We start from the raw sequence: 24,179 nt of genomic DNA, 5'->3' as shown, positions 1-24,179 counted from the left end.
ACAAATACACTGAATGGCTTAGGTAGGGTACAGAAGGCTTTCATTAGGTGTTCAGTCATCTGACACATACACAGAAAGAATTGTGTGGGTACACATGGGTTTTCCATAGCTATGTAAATGACGGCACATTGGGTCACACAAGGTGGAGACTGGGACCGAGTCTGACCATGGGCCCGCTCACATGCTTCCCACACAGGATTGTGGGTCCTACCTTGGTCACAGTTTCTGGGACTTATTATGCCACCTCCCCCTCCTGCTTCGGGTCTGGGAATCAGCACTGGTCTACATGTATTTGCTCTCGTGTTACTACAGTTATCTGAGACACTGGTTTGGACCAATCAAAAGAAGCGGAAATGATTTATTGAGCTGTTCACAGCAGTACTAGCATCCGAGTCCGCTTTATGCCCATGATTGCTGAGGGTGTGGGCAGAGGCTGAGGTCCTGGGGGAAGGGGATGCAACTGTGCCAGGTTTGGCCTGTGGAATTTCTTCATGGTTCATCCAGTCTTTGGAGCGATGAAAGCAACCGTAACTGATTTAATGAGACGATCACAGCACTACTAGCATCCGAGTCTGCTTTATACTATGATTGCTGAGGGTGTCGGCAGAGGTCGAGGTCCTGGGGGGGATGCAACTGTGCCAGGTTTGGCTAGTGGAATTTCTTCATGGTTCATCCAGTCTTTGGAGCGATGAAAGCAACCGTAACTGATTCAATGAGACAATCACAGCAGTACTAGCATCCGAGTCTGCTTTATGCTCACGATAGGTGAGGTTGTGGGTAGAGGCCGAGGTGCTGGGGGGGGGGGGGGGTGCGCAACTGTCCAGTCTTTGGAGCGATGAAAGGAACCGTAACTGACGGCACATTGGGTCAACCAGGTGGAGGCTGGGACCAAGTCTGACCCTGGGCCCGCTCACGTGCTTCCCACACAGAGTATTGTGGGTCCTACCTCGGTCACGGTTTCTTGTGCTTATTATGCCACCTCCTCCTTGGGGTCTGTGGATCAGCGCTGGTTGACATGTATTTTCTCTTATGTTACCACAGTTATCTGAGATACTGGTTAGGACCAATCAAATGAAGCGTAACTGATTTAATGAGACTTTCACAGCAGTACTGGCATCTGAGTCCACTTTATGCCCACGTTGTGCGAAGGAGTGCGCACTAGGCTTTTGCACGCATCCCGGCTGTATAACAGGTCAACTCATTGTACACTGCCTGTTTTTGGATGTCCGCTGACATATAATGCCCTCAGTAGTAAACAGCCGGATTGGTTTAGGTGTTATAAATGCACGCATCCCTGGGGGTCTGCGCTGGTTGGCATATATTATCTCTCGTGTTACAATTTACCACAGTTACCCGAGATACTGGATTGAAGCATTCACTGGAAGCGTAACTGATTTAACAAGACTTTCACTGGGTCACTGTATACCTGTGGTGGCTACTTTTGCGACACCTCCTGCTTCAAACCAATCTTTGGCGTTAGTATGCAGTGCTGTATTGTGTAGGAGTACTGGCATCTGAGTCCCCTTTATGCTTACGTTTGGCAGCTCCTGACAATTTTGTGACGGAGGTGGCACGGGATTGGAATTATGATTGTACATTAATTTATCAGCAATTGTCATCAGCATTGTGGTCTATCGCCCACAATTTTTAAAGTGGGTCGCTGCTAGGCCCTGCCAACCCTCTGCAGTGTGTGTCTCCGGTTCCTCCTCATCCAAGACGCACTTATAAATAGACATGAGGGTGGTGTGGCTATCAAGCGAGTGTTTGGCATGAGGCCAGCTGAATGCTGTGCAGGTAAAATTTTGTGTGCGCTGTGGATGTAGGCTTGTACGGGGGATTGGACAGCATTCCCAGCATGTAACCCAGGAGAAGAGGCAATGGTGTCACCCGCAAGCAGTAATTACAAGCATTACGAAAAGTTTATTTCATCTCTATTTCAATTACATCGTAAGAGCTTGACAGTTCACAATTATAACTACTAAGCGGCATGAAAATCTCTTTATAAGGATAGCATACTGCTCTCTGTTTTTGGGTTACTAGTGATTTGTGACAGAACTTTGTGTCAACAAATCCAACATTGTGATTTATAGCAATAAATCACATCAAGATTTACAGTAGACATATTTTTTTATGGAGCCAGATAAATAAATCCTTAAGGCCGCCTGCAGACGGCCGGGTCGGATCCGCCTGCGAGAATTCTCGCAGCGGGACCCGTCCCGCGACCCTGTAGGGGCCACCGCGTACTCACCTGCTCCCGCGGCCCCGACTCTTTCATGTGCCTGCTGCCGGGCAGCCGGTGCATGTGCAGAGTGGAGCCGGCGGCCGGTGAGTGACGTATAATTACTACATACCGCGGTTTGTTTGCCGCACGAAATCGCGAGGCCAAATCGTGGCCGTTTGCATACGATTGCATTTGTTAACGCAATCCTATGGCAGCTTCGAGAGACGGAAATTCCGCGGCAAATCCCGCCGTGGAATTTCCGCCCGTCTGCAGGCGGCCTAATTCTGGCTTGTTGGATTTTGGTCTCTACTAAGTCAGATCATATATGATTGTTCTCAAAATGCGTGTGTCTGAGTATAAGTCTTTTAGTGTCCCCAATAAGCCCACTTACAAAAATAAAACTGGGATTATCCTTATTCGTGGGGGCAATTGTGCTCATAGTGTTTGTTTTTAACAAGTTATTTAATAAAAGTTATATTTTATCCAGGTCTATTCTGTGAAAGGCACAACTAAAGGTCCATTTACACGCAATGATTATCGTTTGAACGAACAACTTCATTTTTGTGCTTTCAAATGTTGAGTGTTTATACGTAAAGATAATTGTTTAGCCCCTTATTGACTAAGCCTGTTAGCGCCTTAATGTCCAGGCCAAATTTTGGAAATCTGATGTGTCACATACATAGAACAACTCTGTAAAGGTTTTGCATATCTAAGTAATTCTGACATTTTTTTGCCACATATTGCACTTCATTTAGGTGGTAAAAATAGACTGGTAGAATACTGTGAATATTTATTAAAAACGCCAAAATTGGAAAACATTTTGGAAAAAAAATTGTCATTTTTCATATTTTCAACAGCAATAGCTCAAATATATGCAAACATGCTGTTCAAATTTTTGATAAGATATATATTTCCATCTGTTTACTTCATTCTGAAAGCACATTTGAGAAACCTTTTAGTTTTATTTAACAATTTAGGAGACGTACAAATTTAATATTAATTAACATTTTGAGGAACATTTTGTTTTCCTACACCAACATTGCAAAGGCTCATGGGTGTCAGAATGATAGATACACCCACAAATGACCCCATTTTAAAAAATATATACCTCTCAATGTATTAACGGAGGAGTGTCATGAGTATTTTGACCTTACCGTTAAGTTTTTTTTTTTTTCAGGAGTTAATGCAAATTACAGGAGAAAAAAAAAATAATATTTTCGCCAATATATCAGTTTAACGCCTTCCCGCTCCAGGACGTAAGGGTACGTCATGGAGCGTCGGGGTATGTATGAAGAGAGGTCGTGGGGCGACCTCTCTTCATACAGCGCGGGCGTCAGCTGTTTTTTACAGCTGACACCCGCGGGCAGTAGCCGTGTTCAGTTATTCGCGACTATTAACCCCTTTAAATCAGAATTGACAGCGGCTTTTAAAGCCGTCGAACGATATTCGGGGGTCCCGTACAGCCCCCCCGCGGTGAGATCGGGGGAGCCGTGCAGGTGTCATGGCAGCCGGAGGGCTTCTGAAAGGCCCCAGGACTGCCTTAGCAGATTGCCTTTCAAGCCATCCCTGTGGGGTGGCTTGATAGACTGCCTGTCAAATAGTATGACATAATGCTATAGCATTACGTCATACTGCATGAGCGATCAAAGCATCGCTGGTTGTGGTCCCCCAGGGGGACTTTAAAGTAAAGTAAAAAAAAAAATCAATAAAGTTTTTTTAATTGCAAAAAAAAAGTTATAAAAGTTTAAATCACCCCCCTTTTGCCATATCTATTAAAAAATCTAAATCATAAAATAAAAAAATGTATTTGGTATCGCTGCGTCCATAAAAGTCTGATCTATCAAAGTAGCGCATTATTTTTCCCGCACGGTGAACGTCGTCCGAAAAAAAATAAAATAAAGAACGCCAGAAATGCACTTTTTTAGTTACCCTGTCTCCCAGAAAAACGCAATAAAAAGCGATCAAAAAGTTGTATGTATTCCGAATTGGTACTATCGGAAACTACAGGACGTCCCGCAAAAAATGAGCCCTCGCTCAACCACGTCGACGGAAAAATAAAAAAGTTATTGCACGCACAAGATGACGGCAGAAAATAATTGAAAAAAATTAAATGTCTTTGAAAAAAAAAAAGTAGCACAGTGAAAAAAAAACCTATACAAATTTGGTATCGTAGCAATCATTCTGACCCATAGAATAAAGTTATCATGTCCTTTTTGTTGCAGTTTGTGCGCCGTAGAAACAAGACGCACTAAAAGATGACGGAATGTCGTTTTTTTTTCATTTTACTCCACTTAGAATTTTTAGAATGTTTTTCAGTACATTATATGGCACTTTAAATAGCACCATTGAAAACTACAACACCCCCCAAAAAACAAACCCTTATACAGCGATGTCGATGGATAAATAAAGGAGTTATGATTTTTTTGAAGGGGGGGAGGAAAAAACGAAAATGGAAATAGAAAAAGGGGTCGCGTCATTAAGAACAGTTTTTTTTACAGTGCACATGAAAATGAGGATTTGCGTCCCATAATTGATACCCCTATTTGTTCTGTGCTCAAAAACTTACCCATTGTGGCTCTAATACTATGTCTCTTTGCACAACGGGGTTCAAACCGAAAGGAACAGCCGATGGCTCTCAGAACAAAAATTTAGCTTGAAGGTGTTTTAGGCCCCATAGCACACTTGTAGAGCCCTTGAGCTGCCAAAACAATAGAGAACCCCACAAATGACCCCATTTTAAAAAGTAGACTCTTTACCCTTGAGGACATGGCCTATTTTGGGCTTAAAGGGGTTGTCTCGCGAAATCAAGTGGGGTTATACACTTCTGTATGGCCATATTAATGCACTTTGTAATATACAACGTGCATTAAATATGAGCCATACAGAAGTTATTCACTTACCTGCTCCGTTGCTAGCTTCCCCGTCGCCATGGTTCCGTCTAATTTTGGTGTCTTCTTGCTTTTTTAGACGCGTTTGCGCAGATGGGTCTTCTCCCTTCGGCTCGGCTCTGCAGCATCCGCGTTTTGGCTCCGCCCCTTGTACGCGTCATCGCGTAGCTCCGCCCCATGACGTGTGCCGGTTCCAGCCTCCTGATTGGCTGGAATCGGCACACCGAAATTAGACGGAACCATGGCGATGGGGACGCTAGCAACGGAGCAGGTAAGTGAATAACTTCTGTATGGCTCATATTTAATGCACGATGTATATTACAAAGTGCATTAATATGGCCATACAGAAGTGTATAACCCCACTTGATTTCGCGAGACAACCCCTTTAAGGATGCAACGATTTTTGCAACTCCATTTTTCAAAAGCCATAACATTTTTATTTTTCTGTCGACACGGCCGTATAAGGGCTTGTTTTTTGCATGGTGAACTGTAGTTTTTATTTGTGCCATTTTTGGGTACATAGACTATATTATAAAACTTTTATTATTTTTTTTATGATCACAGGGAGAGAAAACGTATCAATTCTGCCATAGATATTTTTTTTTTTTTAAAGCGCTAATTATGCAGCATAAATTACACAATCCATTTTTTTCTGTGGGCCGGTACGATTACAACGATACCAAAATTCTTATATTTTTTTTTAGGTTTTTCCACTTTTCTGCATCAAAAACCCTTTTTTGGGGCCTTGTGTGGCGCACAGTGGGCCGCATAGTTCAGATAGCCGGCTCAAGGTTGACTCAGCCTTCTATCCTTCCAAGGTTGGTAAAATGAGTACCCAGCTTGCTGGGGGGTAATAAATAAATTAGGTTGGCGCTATACAAATAACAAGTCCCTGTCCCCCTTTCCCCTTTTTTGGAAACCTTTTTTTTTTCTAAATTGCTGCATTCAAAGTCCTATAATGTTTTTATTTTTCAAGGGACGGAGCTCTGTGAGGGATTTTTTGCGAGACAAGCTGTAGTTTTTCTCGGTATAATTTTGGGGTACATACGGCTTTTTTTAATCACTTTTATTGCAGTTTTTGGGAGGCAAAATGCTAAAAATTAGGAGTTTGCCTCAGTTTTTTAGCGTTTTTTAAATGTTTTTTACCGTTCAGGATAAAAAGCATGTTCAACTTATTGTACGAGTAACGGCACCATAACAGCTGATTGCTATGAGAAGGCATTGCATGACTTCTCTCCTGCAATCCCTTATCGCTTATTACAGCGATCATAGGCAATGGCAATACAGGATGCCGGTATCTGGCATCCTGTTGCCATGGCAACCAGCCAGGCTCTCTGCAATAATATCGCGAGAGCCCGGTAACATCAAAGGGAGCGCGCTCCCTCTGTTAACTTTTCCCATGCCGCGATCCACCCTTCCCATGCTGCGGCAGGGAAGGGGTTACCAGCGGGGGGCGCATATCCGATGCACGCCCGCTGTTGCAGTGGGAGGCCGGCTATCAGTGACAGCCGTTCCCCGCTGTCAGATAGCGTGAAATCACTTATGATCTTGCGCTATCCCCAGGCCGCTGTGTGCAGTTCTCCCTTACATGATTAGTGATCATGTAGTTCATAAAGTCAGAAGCAGCATCAACGGCAGATTTTTGCATAAAAAGGAGCTTTAATCCATTATGGTTCCAAAAGAATACATAAAGTGAATTCACAGCAGTACAGCAGCGGCGACGTTTCAATCCATGTCGGACCGTTCGCCTGGTGACATCTCCCTGCACTTGGCTTTCATTGACAGCCTGGAGCAAGGAGATTTTAAATTTTCCGGGCTCTCCAGCCTTCTACGCATTTGCACCACATTGCTGCATGCACAGAAGCCCACAGTAGGTCCTGGAAGGCCAGAGGTGAGGTCGCAGTGGGGAGGAGATTTATATATATATTTATATATATATATATATATATATATAACATACATGGTGAAATGTCTATTTCACTATCTGAGCCAGTAGAATGGAATGTGCCGGCACATCCAGTACTGCTAACCATTGTCAGAATATGCAGCTTGATAGAAACACAGGCTCATAACCTCAGGGCACATTTTTTTACCCACACATAACCCTCAGGCATCATTTGACGACACATTGCTCATTCCCGCCCCTGCCCCTCCATCGAACTCAGAAAGATGGCGCTGATTTTGTACCTGAAACCACGTGATGTTGGACGTCCATGACGACAGCAACTCACGCAGGACCGGATATAAAAAGACCATATTTGGACCACCCAATCCCATGCTTTGATTTCCAACCACGTATTGCTTCCTGCCTGCCCATAAAGGGCAATTAACTCATCATGCTATATAAGATGCTATACGCCTACTAATAAACAGTCAGGAAGACTTTCTACACTGACAGTCTTTTCTCTGTGTGATCTCTTCCACTGTGCGCACAATCTCTGAACATAAATATGGAAGGGTGCAAAAATTCCTATTGATTACGCCGTGGACCCCAAAAATAAATCCGTCAGATGGCGCCCAACGTGGGGCCATGGTCGATTTGGATCCGGAGGGACCAGACATTGAAAGACACGGACACACGGAGGCAACCCTAGCAGAACTGCTGGGTCCAACCAAAATCTGAATGGGATAAGATAAATTAATTATCTAGACCTGTGTGGCCAGTTCCAGGCTTGTCTGTGTTTCCATGCCCGATCTGGTCAGTCCAGACCCGTCATACAGGTACCTTATGTCTCGACCACGCAATACAGAACCTGTCATATTTCAAAAGGAATGGTTTGCATACATGTTCTGAGAGTACTGGTTAATCGGCAGAGTCAACAGACTGGTCACAGGAGGGTAAAATTTATTGAGGTTTTGTCCAAACAGACTCTTCTCCGAGGAGGGACCAATAGTGTCTCTGGGGAGATAGAGGGTGCTAATGGACAGTGTTAGGGTTGAAATAGGTCAACCTGATCACTCCCGGCAGGGCAATGAGAAGACCCTGATTGTACCAGTGCTCTGTCTATGCTTACGTATGTCCTGCTCAAAAACTGTAAGAAGGGGTTGTTGTTGGCAATAAGTATGCATAGGTTGGGTTATAGCCAAGATTGATGCACCGTACACAGTGGCTCATTGTGGATTTGGCCCACTGGTAGAGGATTGTCCTCAGATCAAAGTGTATAGGTTAAATGTGCATTATTGGATCCCTTCTAGTAAAGGCAGATTGCTAAACTGTGTTGCTGCTGAATTGTTTGAAAGCACAGGACGTGATATATTGTGCCTGGCACCGGGAGACTGTCTACTGAACGTTACATTGATGGTCACGTAGTGAGAGAAATATGGAAAACAAGCATAGTGGAGAGAAAGGTTACGAGGCATGTGATTTGGTGGCAGAGAGGATCAATATGTGATAATAGATATAGATACAGTGCAATAGATATATAGGAAAAGGTGTATAATACTAGGTAGATAGATATGGATGTGTGTGTGTGTGTGTGTGTATATATATATATATATATATATATATATATAAATTAGTGTGTGTGTGTGTGTATACAAATGGTTAACAGAGAGAGAGAGAGAGAGAGAGAAGGACTGTTCACTTGAAGCTGCGAGTTGACACCCCCCCCCCCCCCCCTCCTTGCCTCGGTCTTCTTCTCAGGGCCATATGAGATAAGAATGGAGAGAAGAATGTGATACTAACCTTGGAAAGTAGCTTTGTTTGCTAATGGAATAGAAGCTTGTAATGAATCTAATGAATTATACTGTCTTAGAAGGCAGGAAAGATAGGCATTTTAAGGTACATTCTGATGTTATGTAATCTGATCTTTGTTGTACGTCTTGGTCTCCTCCATACAAGTGTAAAAAAAAGTTATACCCCACTCACATTCTGTGGGGGCTTTTAAGAATACAAGGGTTTAAAAAATGCAGAAAATGTTGCGTTGTCAAAAGCTCTTAGCATATGTTTTCTTTTCTTACGAGTTTAACTGCAGGGAATAATTAAACTAGAACAACTTTGTTCAGTCTGTGTTTCATATTTACAGAGAGATAACAGTCAGAGTTATTTTGAAAAGGTGGGGGTTGTGATTCTCAGACTTCACTCTTTGTTCAGGGTCACAGACAGAGAAGAAGGGAGAGAGGGGGAGACATTCTAAAGACACCAGCGTTTAATATAGCATATAACAGCATCAATAAATAAGGAAGATAGAATAACATCCCAGTCACTCAGCAAACTTTTTCACACAATTTGTCAAAAATAGGACTCATTCACAATCTCATCTCAATAGAATCATGTACTTTTATAACATTATAAACACTCACCTCAATGCCTTTCAACTGATGTATGTTTCTTTATCACACTCCTTTTCTGTGTATCTGTATGTCCTGGTACACCTTCACACAAGGGGGAAACAGGGCAGACTTGACCGCATGGATGGATGAGAGTTAATGACCAGTGTTCAGACTGTGATGAATGTAAAATGTATGATGCAGATATTGACCCCCCCCCCCCCCCCGCATAAGACTTTACTTGTTTGTGATCAGAATCGAAGGGGTGGAGCTAGATCATGTAAAGAACGTAATGGGTAATCCCTCTCTTGTCCAAAAAGAAGAGGGTGAGAATCTTGAGCAGCCAGAAACAGTTTTGTGTCTCAAATTTGGTAAGACATTGCAGGCAGGATCAGATTAATAATGAATTTGCTTAAATGATATCACATTTCAAATATGCATAGATGTTTGTAGATTATTCTGCCCTGATGTAACTCATGTCTCTGTTCTCGGCACTGACATCTTACAAACCTTATCTGCATCCATCAAATTCTCACTGAATGGATCGGTACAGGTTGAGACCTCAGGTGCCAGTTCAGAAGAGATTTGTAAGCGAACTGCTCTCATGGTGGATCTGGCTCATGTGTTTGTCCTGACAGCTGCTGTAGAAACTCAGTTTTCTGCAGGTCCTTACAAATTGTTGGCCACCTCCAAGTCAGACATCGGGAAATTGAATGTATCCCCTATGATAGTATATTTGAAACCAGGATACACACCCCTGGGTCAAACAGTATCCCTTTAGTTTCCCACAAGAAAATGTTGTTGGGGTACAAGTGGGAGGCTTGGTTCCAATGAGGGTTTTGCGCGAGATACGTCCTCCAGCAAACTCCCCTCTTTTTCAGTTAAGAGAATACACAAAGAGGTGTCCATGTGTACACCTACCACATGGTCCATGACCTCCGTGAGGGGAGCAAGGTTATGGTTCTGGACTACCCCCTAGTGCTCCTCACCCCTCATGACATCCAGAGTATATGCACACAAGTTCAACCCAAGCACATATCTCTGGCCTGACCAGCCCTCTTCATGCCTCATTTTCCAATGTTGTACTACTTTGAACCCGGCTTCTCTTCGTCCAATCGAGTATCCTGGTTGAAATGGGGGAGGAGAAGGCATAGGTGATCAAGGTATTATAGATGAGCTATTTTTTAATTATCAGCATAATTATCTAGCATTGATGCAACAAGAAAATTCAGGTTTTAAAAACAGTTACTGCTAACAATGCATATTTTGAGCTTTTTATAGATGGTACCAGGGTGAGGATTGATGACTCCACACCGGATATGCAGTGGTCACACAACAAGATGTCCTAAAAGCAGAAGCTCTGTCTCCGCATGTCTCAGCACAAGAAGCGGAACTGAAGGCCCTCACTGAGGCGTGTAGAGTGGTAGAAGGTAAGATGGCAAAGATTTACACTGATTCCCAGTATGCATTTGGCATAGCTCATGATTACAGCCCAATATGGAAGGCCAGACAGTTTCTTACCACAGCAGGACAGCCAATTAAGAATGGTGCAGCAGTGCAGAGTCTCATGAAAGCTCTACTTCTACCTGACAAAGTGGAGAGCTCACACCAATTCCTACACTGGAGAAGCAAGAGGCAACGCCATCTTAGAAAGCACAGCAAAGGCAGCGGCCCTCATGCTGTCAGTAACTTCTTTTCTTTCACAGCTTAAGCAGAGACAAAAACTTTGGACATTGATATGCTAAGGACATTACACTTACAAGCCAGCAAGGGAAAAAAAGGAAAGATGGACTAAAAATGGGAGCAACAGAACGGCGTATGGCGAACAGTCAACAGAACTTGCCTACCATGGTCCCTGTGCCCCATGATGGCCCAGCTGATGTACGGAAAGACACATCTATCAAAAGCAGCAATGATGTTGGCACTTGAATGAGAACGGGTGACTCCTGGGTTCTCTGCAGCTGCTGCATCATTTGTCCAGTCTTGCATGATCTGTGCCATAGGCAACAGGGCAGAAGTAAAGGGGCCAAATAACACTTGCCAAGGCCACTCTACCCATTTCAGGGATTGCAAATTGAGTACATTCAGCTCCCACTTGTTGGTAAATATGAATATGTGCTTCTTGATATCTTTTCAGGTTGGAGGACTACCCTGTTACCAAGGTAATTAAGCAGGTAACCGCACAGAAGCTCATGAACGAGGTAATCTGCATATGTGGGGTACCGGAAGTGATTGAGTCAAACAAAGGTACACACTTCACAGGTGAAATAATGCAACACATCATGTCTGCTCTGGGTATATCCCAGGCCTTTCACACACCCTACTGTCCAGAGTAGTGGGAAAGTAGAAAGGATGAGCGGTACCCTGAAATTTAAGATACAAAATACCACTCCATGATCAGGCTGTGAAGACAGCCACACAGAAGCTCAGACTTGATCCTTCAGGGGTTGGGGCAGTACAGGTACCCCCTCAGATGACACCCCGGTGGATTATGACCTGTTGATTCAGTTACAAAAGGTGACTAAAGAGGGGCAGGGGCAAAGAGACACCTGGGGATAAATGGATGGTATCCAACAGGCCTTGTCTCCCACAGGCCCCTATCCCGTCATGGACATAGCTACGGCGTCCCATGAAGATACACACCTGTCACAAACGGCTGTGGTTGCTAGTCACTGGTCTGCACCAGAATTTAGCGTCACAGCAGCCAAACACACACAGAACTGCCTGATTCAGTGCACAGAACACAGAGTAAGCTCCATATAGGCTCCCATGCAGTGCACCCCTCGTCCTGACTACTCGTTCCAGCTTCTTCAAGTAGACTACTTCCAACTGCCAAGGGTGGGCAGGTACAAGTTCGGTCTGGTGTGCCTACACCTTTTCTCAGGGTAGCCTGTCTGACATACCCGCCCACAAAAGCCACCAACAAAAACTGAGGTGGAATACAGGTACAGAGTACCAGAGACAACTGAGAGTGCCCGAGGTACTCCTCCACGGGAGAAGTGATGCAGAAAGTAATGAAAGTGTTGGGGATGGAACTGGCCTTTTATGCTCTGTACTATCCACAAAGCAGTGGTAGAGCAGAATGTTTTTATTTGGTACCTTAGAAACCACGATCCAGAAGGCCATGGCAGAGCTCAATAGACCATGGACCAAGTGCCTCCCCTTGGTACTCTTCTCCAGAAGGAACACACCTGACAGAGTAGGCCTCAACCCATATGAGGTACTTTTTGGGTCGGCCCCAAGGTTAGGATTGTATTTACCGTGATAACTCCAGATGCAGCATGGTAGCTTGACAAACTATTATTGCTCTCACAAAACATTTAACTAATGTATATTCTTGAGTATTTACTTCCCTTCCAGATCCAGAGACTGACACATGGACACATGACCTGCTCTCCGAAGATTGGATCTATGTGAAGAAAATTGTTAGAAAACACCCCTTTGAGCCCAAATACGACGGTCCTTCTCTGTTCTCTCAGCCTCTATACTAACCACCACCACCAATAGGACAGGCTGTAAAAGATGGTAAGAAGAGTGTACTCCATTATTACTAAAGTACCACGCCCAGGGGAGGGGATTGTGAAACTACACCTGCTTTGTCAATTATGGCAATGGTAGATTCCTAGGGAACTTCACAGATGGGTACTGTGCCACTCAGAAGGATGGCACCCCAGCACGGAGACAATTCCAGTCCCTAGGAGATGTCTATTGGGTGTGTGGTGACGGGAAGATACGCACCAGACTCGAAGGGGACTGGACTGGAGAATGTGCCCTCTCAAAAGCCTTAAAGGGGTTGTCCCGCGGCGAAATCAAAAAGTTTTTTTCTACATGCCCCCACATTGTGCAACGTTAAAAACAATCCCTTTGTTATTTTAAAAAAAAAATTGCTTACCTGCATCCCCGTTCGGGCAGCTTCTTCTTTTAAAGATGGCCACCGGTCCTTTCCCATGGTGCACCGTGGATTATCTTCTCCTGTCTTGCGTTCCACTGCCGATTACAGCCACCTAATTGGCTGATCGGCACCACGTGACGGAGGCGGAGCTATGATGACGCGGAGAAGAGGGAGGAGCAAGGACGCAGCTCGTGAGCCCGGAGGTAGACAGAAGAGGAATCCTTCGGTGCGCAAGCGCGACTGTTCGTGCGACTAAAGAAGCAGCTTTAGTCGGCGCCATGGAGACGGGGACGCCAGCAACGGAGGAGGTAAGTGTATAACTTCTGTATGGCTCCTATTTAATGCACAATGTATATTACAAAGTGCATTAATATGGCCATACAGAAGTGTATAACCCCACTTGCTTTTATGGGACAACCCCTTTAATGCCCTTGCATACACTATCTGACAATGCCGCAGAGAACAAACCTCCACACCGAACAAAAAGAGAAGTCAAGACACCAGGAGGTAGCTTTGACCCCCACGTGTACATAGATGCCATAGGGGTGCCTAGGGGGGTACCAGATGAATACAACGCCAGGGATCAGGTTAAAGCAGGATGGGAGTTGTTATTTACCAGTGTCACTGTTAGATATAGTTTATCCAATCTACATTTTTACTATTATAACCAACAGAGATTTGTCAATTACACCAGAGATGCCTTATAGGGAATTGCTGACCAGCTAGGACCCATGGTAGCATGGCCCAAATAGGGATCTCTATTATGTGTGTATTCATTGTCTTTATCGTTGTAGCTTGATGTGTAATCCGCTGTATCCAGAGGACCTGTAAAACCGCTGCTGCCAGTGCTGCTCCCACCATGAACCTGCTGAACATGTCCTCCAAGAATGTGAACAAGCCTCATAACCCCTTGAAGCCTCTGACCCCTGTCTACAACACACTCCAACCTTGGGGCCAGATCACCCTCCTTGGAACGCGTCAGTGGCTGCAAGGGGACTCAGGCTAGCTGTGATCCAGTCGCAAGGGGTGTGAAAAACCCCGTGGTAGACCCGGAGAGCTTGCCTTGGTTTGCTCGAAGGGCCTGCCTCCCTCTGGGATGTCAAGGAGGGTCAACAGTTGAGGACTGCGGGGTAGTGTAGGGACAGTTAGTAAAACAGACAGTTTCAAGGGGGGGGGGGGGGTGCTGACGTGTCACTCGTCATGCTCTGGTCCCAGAGGGATGACATGCTGCCAAGGCCAGTGTAGATTGCATGCCAGGCTTCAACACTCCTTTGGCTGGGAGTGCCAATAAAGGGGATGATAGTGGTGTGTGTGGGTGTTGTACTAGATATCACTTGTGATGCAACCGTTCCCACATACCATTATTCTCTGCGGCGGAGTAATAAACACAGAGATAGATATATAACCTCGGGTCCTTAGGAACAGTTAAGGCCCAGTATAACTTTTACCTGAAAAAAGACTTGAACAGGTATTACAGGTACAATTCACTTGACGTACTGACAGGCTATAGCTCAGAGGTAGGGAGGATACACAGGATCAATACAGTCCAGAGGAGGAGGGGGAGGGTAAGGAGTCCCCCCACAGACTCTTTGGCAGGCAGTTACTCCAGAAAAGGCTTAGCCTAGATACACCCCACATACGCATGGGTGTCACAATCAAGCACCTCTGTGCGGTGATCCTAGAGTCGGATGGCCGCATAGAAAAACACCTGTATTGTGAATGGGTACCTGCTTTTTTTTTTTTTTTAAGAAGTTGGGGTCAGTTCTCTCTCCTCACATCAACACTACATGGTGAACATAATAAACATTTAAATACTAATAAATAAAAAAAAGGCAAAATTGCACTTCTATTGGTCATCCCATCTCCAAGTAGAAACTTAATGAAGTGATCAAAAAGTCGTATGAACTCCAAAATGGTATCAATAGAATCTGCAGTTCATCCCACAAAAAAAAAAAATAATAAAAAAAAATTATATATCTATAAATTTGGTATCGTCGTAATCCTACTGACCCATGGAATAAAGTTATCATGTAATTTTTGCCGCTGTGTGTACACTGTAAAAACAATTCCCTCCCACCAAAGATATTGAAATTGTGTCTTCTTCCATTTTACACCATATATAAATGTTTACATTAATGTGAATGATACATTAAAAATAGTAGAATTGAAAAATATAACTTGCCCCACAAAAATAAGCCCTCAGACAGCCACATTGGAAAAATAAGAGTTAAGATTTTTCGTAAGTTGGAGAAGAAGCAAAAAAAAAACCCAGTGCCTTTAAGGCACAGGTATCAAACACAAGGACCGCTGCCTCATTTTATGTGGCTCGCGGCGTGCCGACAGACGCTCACCACTGTAGTGATTACCAGCTGGGGTGCCGTAGCTCCCCAGTGGAAATCACGTTGGCAGCGCTGATTCTGGCGCACACTCTGACGTCAGTGTGCAGCCGGGATCCTCCTCCCCTGAGTCCTCTGCTCCTCAGTTCCGCAGGAGAGGACTCAGGGAGGAAGTGTGCCAGGCTACACACTGACGTCAGTGTGCATCCAGGCTCAGCGCGAGCAGAGGGGGAGCGGTGCTGACAGCAAGGAGGAAGTATATGGGTTGGGGTTAATATTGTTATGGGGTTAATATTACTGACGGGGATTTATTACTATGGGGGGTTACTATTACTGTGGGGGTACCCTGTTACTACTGGGGCTACTATGAGAGTCACTATGACTACTGCGACCACTAGAGGGGGGTGAGGGTGTCACCATTAGGGCTCGTTCACGAGGGCGTAATAGTGTTTCGGTCGTACAAATACACTGCGTATTTCCGCAATAGAGGAAAAAAAAAAAAACCCGCAGATGGGCCCACTGAAATGGTGCGCAAATAAGCAGTGAATACACAGATTTCCTGCGCATTCACCATGTATTTGCGCGGCCCATTCACTTTAATGGCCTATTGCGGTGCGTAGTATGTAACATAATAGGTCATGCTTTGTGAAAATCTATATTCATGTGAATGACTCATTGAAATCAATGGCTTCTATTCACTGCATATTTTGTACGCAAATACGCTGGTGTGAACAGGACCTCACTATACTGTCTTACAATCGGCCCTTTGAAGGTCACTATAAGCCTGATGTGGCCCTTGGTGAAAATGAGTTTGACACCCCTGCTTTAAGGGAAAAAGAGACTGTGCAACTCTTTATATAGGCTGTTTGCAGGCAAGTAGGCAGATTAGGTTCTACAGCAAGTCCAATAGACCTGGATACATTGTAGTAGGGGGACCAAACTCTACAAGACAGATGCTCAAGCAAGAAATGGACCAGACTCTTCCAATAGGCATTGCACAAAAAAAAAAAGACCAGGTTCTAGGGGAAGACAGATAGCAAAAGAATCAGGCTGTAAAGAAGGAAAGACCGACCTGTTATATGGACCAGCCTGTATAATCTAGAGAGAGGTAGACCTCATCATACAAGCCTTCTATACTGATAAATCAAGAACTACAGCAAGAGTTATAGGCCAGCCATTATAGCATGGGAGGGAAAATGTAAAAGGCCTGGCTATAAGGGGAGGAAATCAAGACTCCATATCAAACCAGACTCCAGTGAGATCAGCTGTGGTCTACAAAGAACTCACTACCTTGGACTTCTTCTACCAGAAGCTGCTTGGCAGGAGGTGCACGGGTAAATGAGTTTTAATCACGCGGGGAGAGTCCATAGCATCAAGGATCTCCGTTCCTGAGGAAGAGGTGACAAGTTGGACTTATGTATGAAGGAATGTGATGACAACATAAGACATGGACTCCTACAAGGCCGATGGTTCATCAAGGTTTTGGTGTTACCAGCTCATTTGTTGGGAAATTCAAACCCCAAAAAACACTGTAAAATAACTTTATTGGCACCACTTACCTGACGGCATGTCAGGCACCGCATACTCCAGAAAGGGCACCCGCTCAAATATGGCTCCACGTTGGCTTTTTGCAACATCTCCATTTTGGAGCATTAAGTCCACAACCTCGCTCACCCAAGTGGTACCTGTAAAGAGTCAACATCTATTGAGCATGGTCATGTGAAGGTCCCCGTTGTCAATGGTAATTAGAGGAGTTGTGGGAATTGACACTGTGCACGGTGCCAATAGTCATGGGTTACTGCTCTACGACTTCAGTTATTGAAAACAGTCAGTAACTTTTGTTGTTAAGTGCAGTTATGCTAGAGAGATAATTTCACACCAAGCCAGGTACGTCTCCTGCCATCAAGCACACCATGGACACAGCTCAGCCGTACTGGAGGAAACGGCTGGCACGTCACTCACCGCCAAGGGCGCTCAGCAGCTGACCAGGAGGAACCCGCCCTGCCGGCAGCCTCCCGAGTAGCTCCTGCACCCATCCAGAAGGCACCTGCCCTGCCGGGGGCTTAAGTAGCCCCTGCACCCATCCTAGGGAAACCCGCCCTGCCGGCAGCATCCTAAATAGCCCCTGCACCCGACCCAGACCAGGAAGCTTCTCTATTCTGCCTGCCCCAGTCTTCCACACCAGTGTGGAAATCACCATGTGTCAAGCAGCTTAGGCTGCCTGTCCACGGGCATTGCGGTCGCCGCAGAAAACGGTAGACGGATCTCCGCTGTCAGCCTATCTGACAGCTAGGCTGACCATGGAGAATCACAACTATTCGCGAAAGCTTCAGACAGCGTGATTTGCCAGCGATTTACCGCCGGCATCACGACCGTGGACACCAGATGCGTTTATGCAAACAAACCCATTCAAGTCAATGGGTTCTATTCACTACATATTGTACGTGCAAACACTTTGCAAATACATTCGTGTGATGCAGGCATAAGGCTGGTGGTCCATGGGCGGGTTTGGATTGTATTCCCTGTAGTGATAATTCGTCCGCAGGGAACGCAGTGAACCAGGGGCATACCTAAAGGCGTACCATGGGCCCGGGTGCAAAAGTTCAGCTTGGGCCGTCCGCCCTCCCCCCCTAGGCCCTTTTTCCCCCCTCCCTATACCTGAGGGCCAAAGCCCACGTGCAGATTTTATTTATAAAACTGGCGTGTGGCCCCGCAGGGAGATCCGTGCCTTTTGCTGCCCATAGGGATGCATTAGCATCAGTAAGGCAGCTAAAAGCATGCAGATGAATTCCTTCCTGGCGTGCGGGTCGCATGCACGAGAAGGAATCGCAGCGTGCTCCATTTTCCTGTGGATCTGCCACACAGGCGGCTCCCGCAGCTTCCTTTGAAGCCTATGGAAGATGTCCGTGTCCGCAGCTGTTTTTGTGCTGTGCCGCGGATATGCGGAAAGACAGATTTTTTAAAAGAAATTGGTGCGCATGTGCAGGATTCAGCAGTGAAATCCGTGCGTGCGAGTGGACATGAGGCCAGATAGATACTAGATAGATACCCCGGGGCCTGGACTACTTCTGTGGTGAGGAGAGCAGCTGTACACAGTGTCAGCAGGAGGGAAGCAGCAAGGAGAGGACCTCATCATCCATGCCATGCTGTGCACGAGTCTGTGTCCTCTCTGCTCCTTCCCTCATCCCCCCTCCTCTTCCCCTGTCTTCATCTAGTCCTTCCTCCTCCTACTCTCGTCTCTGGCTCATGCTGTCGGCCAGACCGCACTAATCACGCGGCCGCAGACAGTGCGATCTGAAAGTGTACCTGTATATGGTGGAGGACGGCCTCTGGGCCCCCTCAAGCACAGGGGCTGGGTCGCCGATTCAACCCCTGAAGTATGCGCATGCCCCCTGTCCACGAGTGGAGAATCATTGCGATTCTTCGCTGCAGCCAGCAAGTCGCAGCATGCTGTGATTTGCTGCGATTTTCTGCGGTCAGCCTATCTGTCAGATAGGCCGACAGCGGAGATCCGTCTGACAGCCCCTGCTCGCAGGTGGAAGAGATCTGCCGCAGGTTACCGCAACGCCCGTGGACAGGCAGCCTAAAGATGGTATTATGAAGCACTCAGGAGCGGGGCAGAGCACACAAGGGCAGGTTTATAGGGTAGGTCAGAGGTAGCGACAAGTCAGACCCGCAACAAGACTGGTGAAGCTACAAGGACGGTGGAAGAGGAGCGGTGCCACATACCGATACCCCAGCCAGCAGTGCTACTACCTGAAGAGCAGAGACTCTGGGACTGACAAGGATAGGGACGCCCCTGTGTATAAAGTTCCTCAGTCTCACCAGATTTCGGGTATGTAGCGATCAGCAAGTCCTCTTCTCTGGCCTGGAAACACTGAACACTCTCCCAGTTTTCTGCAAAAGGCCCTAGGAGGGGCATCCCACCGACCACCTTCATCGTAGGATGATTAGCCATGGCTGTAGCCTATATAAGAGAAGAGAATGCAGCTCTGGATGTGACTAGAGCATAATTATAGAACTTGTTTAACCCTTCCTGCTGCAGCCTTTCTCCGTTCTTTGGTGTACCCCATAATGTGCTGGAAAACTCTGAAGTATTTATGTGTGAAAAGACCTAGGAAATAAAATTGTGCCATTATTGGGGGGGAGGGGGGGGTTACAAGTTTTAATTTTCTTTCTAATATTTAATAAAAAACTCCTATAAACTTGTTTTTAATGGGATTTAAACTTGCAATCTTTTGATCGCTCATACAGTATACTGCAGTACAATAGTATTGCATTATACCGCGTTCTGAAAGGGTAATCTATGAAGGTGTGCCTTGATAGATGGTCATTCATGGCATCCCTGGGGGCCTTCAGGAGGCCCTAGGCTGCCATGACAACCGATCCTAACTCTCCGATAACACTGCAGGCAGAGTGGGACGTTCAGGACCTCCAAACGCCGATTGGGGCATTTAAATGATGCTATCAGAGAGTGTGCAATGTACCAAATTGATAACGCTTTTACCTTTTCAGTTGGAATTAGGAGGTGGTTTAGCGTTGGGTCTCACAGGGTGTATACCGGTGTGTAGGGTCCCCCAAAGGGCGCAAGGCCAAGACAGCCAGACTAGAGAAACCCAAAAGTGTGAGGCAGGAGCAGCGTTGTGCCTGCGGTGGAACACCACCCGCCTGCAGGCTCCTTCACATCAGCATATCTGAGCAGTGCATGTGTAGTAGACATGAAATGTCTATTGATTTGTAATGAACTAGAAGTATTGCGCAGCTGTAGTGATTTAAGTCTGTAGAGGCTAATGGCTGCATAATTTCATTATGGTAATTGCAGGACAATGGCATGATGAAAGATGTGTGTTTTATAACTTCAGCCTAATATAAAGCTCCACTACATAAGGAAAGAGTTAAATCACATTCTTATACTGTGTGTTTTACTTGTATGCATTTTGGGCGTTCTCCTCCCACCTCCCCCCACCTCCCCCCACCTTCAACTTCTCCAACAAAGGAATTACTTTAACTGACCGCATGCTGAGAGGACAAAGTCCACACGTACACTGGACTTGAGAGAAGGTGGGGAGGGAGGCAGGGAATTCTATATGACCCAGCGAATAAGAATATGTATACGTTACTGATGTAATCTGTTATACGCCCATAAAGGGCAGGTATTATGTGTTTCAATAAATTAGGGCTCTGGAATTGTAACTCCAGAGAGCTGGTTGAGATTCAAGGTTGATGACTTGTGTCCGATTGGTTTCTTTTAGAGATGAGCGAGCACCAAAATGCTAGGGTGCTCGTTACTCGAGACGAACGTTTCGCGATGCTCGAGGGTTCGTTTCGAGTAACGAACCCCATTGAAGTCAATGGGCGACCCGAGCATTTTTGTATATCGCCGATGCTCACTAAGGTTTTCATTTGTGAAAATCTAGGCAATTCAAGAAAGTGATGGGAACGACACAGCAACGGATAGGGCAGGCGAGGGGCTACATGTTGGGCTGCATCTCAAGTTCCCAGGTCCCACTATTAAGCCACAATAGCGGCAAGAGTGGGCCCCCCCCTCCCAACAACTTTTACTTCTGAAAAGCCCTCATTAGCAATGCATACCTTAGCTAAGCACCACACTACCTCCAACAAAGCACAATCACTGCCTGCATAACACTCCGCTGCCACTTCTCCTGGGTTACATGCTGCCCAACCCCCCCCCCCACGACCCAGTGTACACAGCGCACACCAAACTGTCCCTGCCCAGCCTTCAGCTGCCCTCATGCCACGCCACCCTCATGTCTATTTATAAGTGCGTCTGCCAGAGGAAAAGCAGGCACACACTGCAGAGGGTTGGCACGGCTAGGCAGCGACCCTCTTTAAAAGGGGCGGGGCGATAGTCCACAATGCTGTACAGAAGCAATGAGAAATCCAATCCTGTACCACCTCCATCTGGAGCTGCACACGTGGGCATAGCAATGGGGAACCTATGTGCCACACACTATTCATTCTGTCAAGGTGTCTGCATGCCCCAGTCAGACCGCGTTTTTTTATAAATAGTCACAGGCAGGTACAACTCCGCAATGGGAATTCCGTGTGCACCCACAGCATGGGTGGCTCCCTGGAACCCACCGGCTGTGCATAAATATATCCCATTGCATTGCCCATCACAGCTGAGGTAATGTCATGTTAAATGCAGGTGGGCTTCGGCCCACACTGCATGCCCCAACCTGACCGGGTTTTTTAATTCATAGACACAGGCAGGTACAACTCCCTATTGTGAAGTCCCTGTGGACCGACAGCATGGGTGGGTGCCAGGAAGCCACCGGCGGTACATAAATATATCCCATTGCAGTGCCTAACACAGCTGAGATAACGTCAGCTGTAATGCAGGTGGGCTAAAAATTAATCTGATTACATTGTAGGCGAGGGCCCCCAAAAATTGGTGTACCAACAGTACTAATGTACGTCAGAAAAATTGCCCATGCCCAACCAAGACGGCAGGTGAAACCCATTAATCGCTTTGGTTAATGTGGCTTAATTGGTAACTAGGCCAGGAGGCAGCCCAGTTAAAATAAAAATTGGTTGAGGTGAAAGTTTCAACGCTTTAATGAGCATTGAAACGTATAAAAATTGTTTACAAAAATTATATGACTGAGCCTTGTGGGCCTAAGAAAAATTGCCCGTTCGGCGTGATTATGTGAGGTTTCAGGAGGAGGAGGAGGAGGAATATTATATACAGATTGATGAAGCAAAAAGGTCCCCGTTTTTGGTGGGGATAGAGAACGATGCTTCCATCCGCGGGTGCAGCCTACGTATTGCTTAGGTATCACTGCTGTCCGCTGGTGGAGAAGAGAAGTCTGGGGAAATCCAGGCTTTGTTCATCTTGATGAGTGTAAGCCTGTCGGCACTGTTGGTTGACAGGCGGGTACGCTTATCTGTGATGATTCCCCCAGCCGCACTAAACACCCTCTCTGACAAGACGCTAGCCGCAGGACAAGCAAGCACCTCCAGGGCATACAGCGCGAGTTCAGGCCACGTGTCCAGCTTCGACACCCAGTAGTTGTAGGGGGCAGAGGCGTCACGGAGGACGGTCGTGCGATCGGCTACGTACTCCCTCACCATCCTTTTACAGTGCTCCCGCCGACTCAGCCTTGACTGGGGAGCGGTGACACAGTCTTGCTGGGGAGCCATAAAGCTGTCAAGGGCCTTAGAGAGTGTTCCCCTGCCTGTGCTGTACATGCTGCCTGATCTCCGCGCCTCCCCTGCTACCTGGCCCTCAGAACTGTGCCTTCGGCCACTAGCGCTGTCGGATTGGAATTTTACCATCAGTTTGTCCGCCAGGGTCCTGTGGTATAGCATCACTCTCGAACCCCTTTCCTCTTCGGGTATGAGAGTGGAAAGGTTCTCCTTATACCGTGGGTCGAGCAGTGTGTACACCCAGTAATCCGTAGTGGCCAGAATGCGTGTAACGCGAGGGTCACGAGAAAGGCATCCTAACATGAAGTCAGCCATGTGTGCCAGGGTACCTGTACGCAACACATGGCTGTCCTCACTAGGAAGATCACTTTCAGGATCCTCCTCCTCCTCCTCAGGCCATACACGCTGAAAGGATGACAGGCAAGCAGCATGTGTACCCTCAGCAGTGGGCCAAGCTGTCTCTTCCCCCTCCTCCTCATCCTCCTCCTCACCGCGCTCAGATATAGACAGGAGGGTGCTCTGACTATCCAGTGACATACTGTCTTCCCCCGGCTCTGTTTCCGAGCGCAAAGCGTCTGCCTTTATGCTTTGCAGGGAACTTCTCAAGAGGCATAGCAGAGGAATGGTGACGCTAATGATTGCAGCATCGCCGCTCACCACCTGGGTAGACTCCTCAAACTTTCCAAGGACCTGGCAGATGTCTGCCAACCAGGCCCACTCTTCTGAAAAGAATTGAGGAGGCTGACTCCCACTGCGCCGCCCATGTTGTAGTTGGTATTCCACTATAGCTCTACGCTGCTCATAGAGCCTGGCCAACATGTGGAGCGTAGAGTTCCACCGTGTGGGCACGTCGCACAGCAGTCGGTGCACTGGCAGATTAAACCGATGTTGCAGGGTGCGCAGGGTGGCAGCGTCCGTGTGGGACTTGCGGAAATGTGCGCAGAGCCGGCGCACCTTTCTGAGCAGGTCTGACAAGCGTGGGTAGCTTTTCAGAAAGCGCTGAACCACCAAATTAAAGACGTGGGCCAGGCATGGCACGTGCGTGAGGCTGCCGAGCTGCAGAGCCGCCACCAGGTTACGGCCATTGTCACACACGACCATGCCCGGTTGGAGGCTCAGCGGCGCAAGCCAGCGGTCGGTCTGCTCTGTCAGACCCTGCAGCAGTTCGTGGGCCGTGTGCCTCTTCTCTCCTAAGCTGAGTAGTTTCAGCACGGCCTGCTGACGCTTGCCTACCGCTGTGCTGCCACGCCGCGCGACACCGACTGCTGGCGACGTGCTGCTGCTGACACATCTTGATTGCGAGACAGAGGTTGCGTTGGAGGAGGAGGAGGAGGGTGCTTTAGTGGAGGAAGCATACACCGCCGCAGATACCACCACCGAGCTGGGGCCCGCAATTCTGGGGG

General features: G+C 46.7%; 2 protein-coding genes across 2 annotated transcripts in view; one reads left to right on the top strand and one right to left on the bottom strand.

The window, feature by feature from the left end:
- The window catches only part of LOC136577180 (nuclear factor 7, brain-like), a 407,170-nt gene that overhangs the window by 73,078 nt on the left and 309,913 nt on the right, over window positions 1-24,179 (top strand). The window lies entirely within an intron of this gene.
- Window positions 16,909-19,568, bottom strand: LOC136577410 (sulfotransferase 1 family member D1-like). The gene is made up of 3 exons (XM_066577307.1): window positions 19,432-19,568; window positions 17,166-17,291; window positions 16,909-16,994 (listed from the first exon to the last, which is right to left on the bottom strand). Exons 1-3 carry the CDS (start codon window positions 19,562-19,564, stop codon window positions 16,909-16,911), a joined length of 345 nt encoding a protein of 114 aa, XP_066433404.1. The 5' UTR covers window positions 19,565-19,568.

The sequence above is a fragment of the Eleutherodactylus coqui genome, chromosome 8, assembly GCF_035609145.1.
Source record: "Eleutherodactylus coqui strain aEleCoq1 chromosome 8, aEleCoq1.hap1, whole genome shotgun sequence".
NCBI classification, from domain to species: domain Eukaryota; kingdom Metazoa; phylum Chordata; class Amphibia; order Anura; family Eleutherodactylidae; genus Eleutherodactylus; species Eleutherodactylus coqui.
This window is presented reverse-complemented; position numbering and strand designations above follow the sequence as displayed.

Excerpts from the sequence above, each read along its gene's own strand:
- LOC136577410 (XM_066577307.1), bottom strand. The coding sequence starts at position 19,564 with ATGGCTAATCATCCTACGATGAAGGTGGTCGGTGGGATGCCCCTCCTA. Across the intron at positions 17,292-19,431 it reads CGCTACATACCCGAAATCTG|GTACCACTTGGGTGAGCGAG; the intron begins GTGAGACTGAGG and ends GACTCTTTACAG. Across the intron at positions 16,995-17,165 it reads GGTGCCTGACATGCCGTCAG|GAACGGAGATCCTTGATGCT; the intron begins GTAAGTGGTGCC and ends CCTCTTCCTCAG.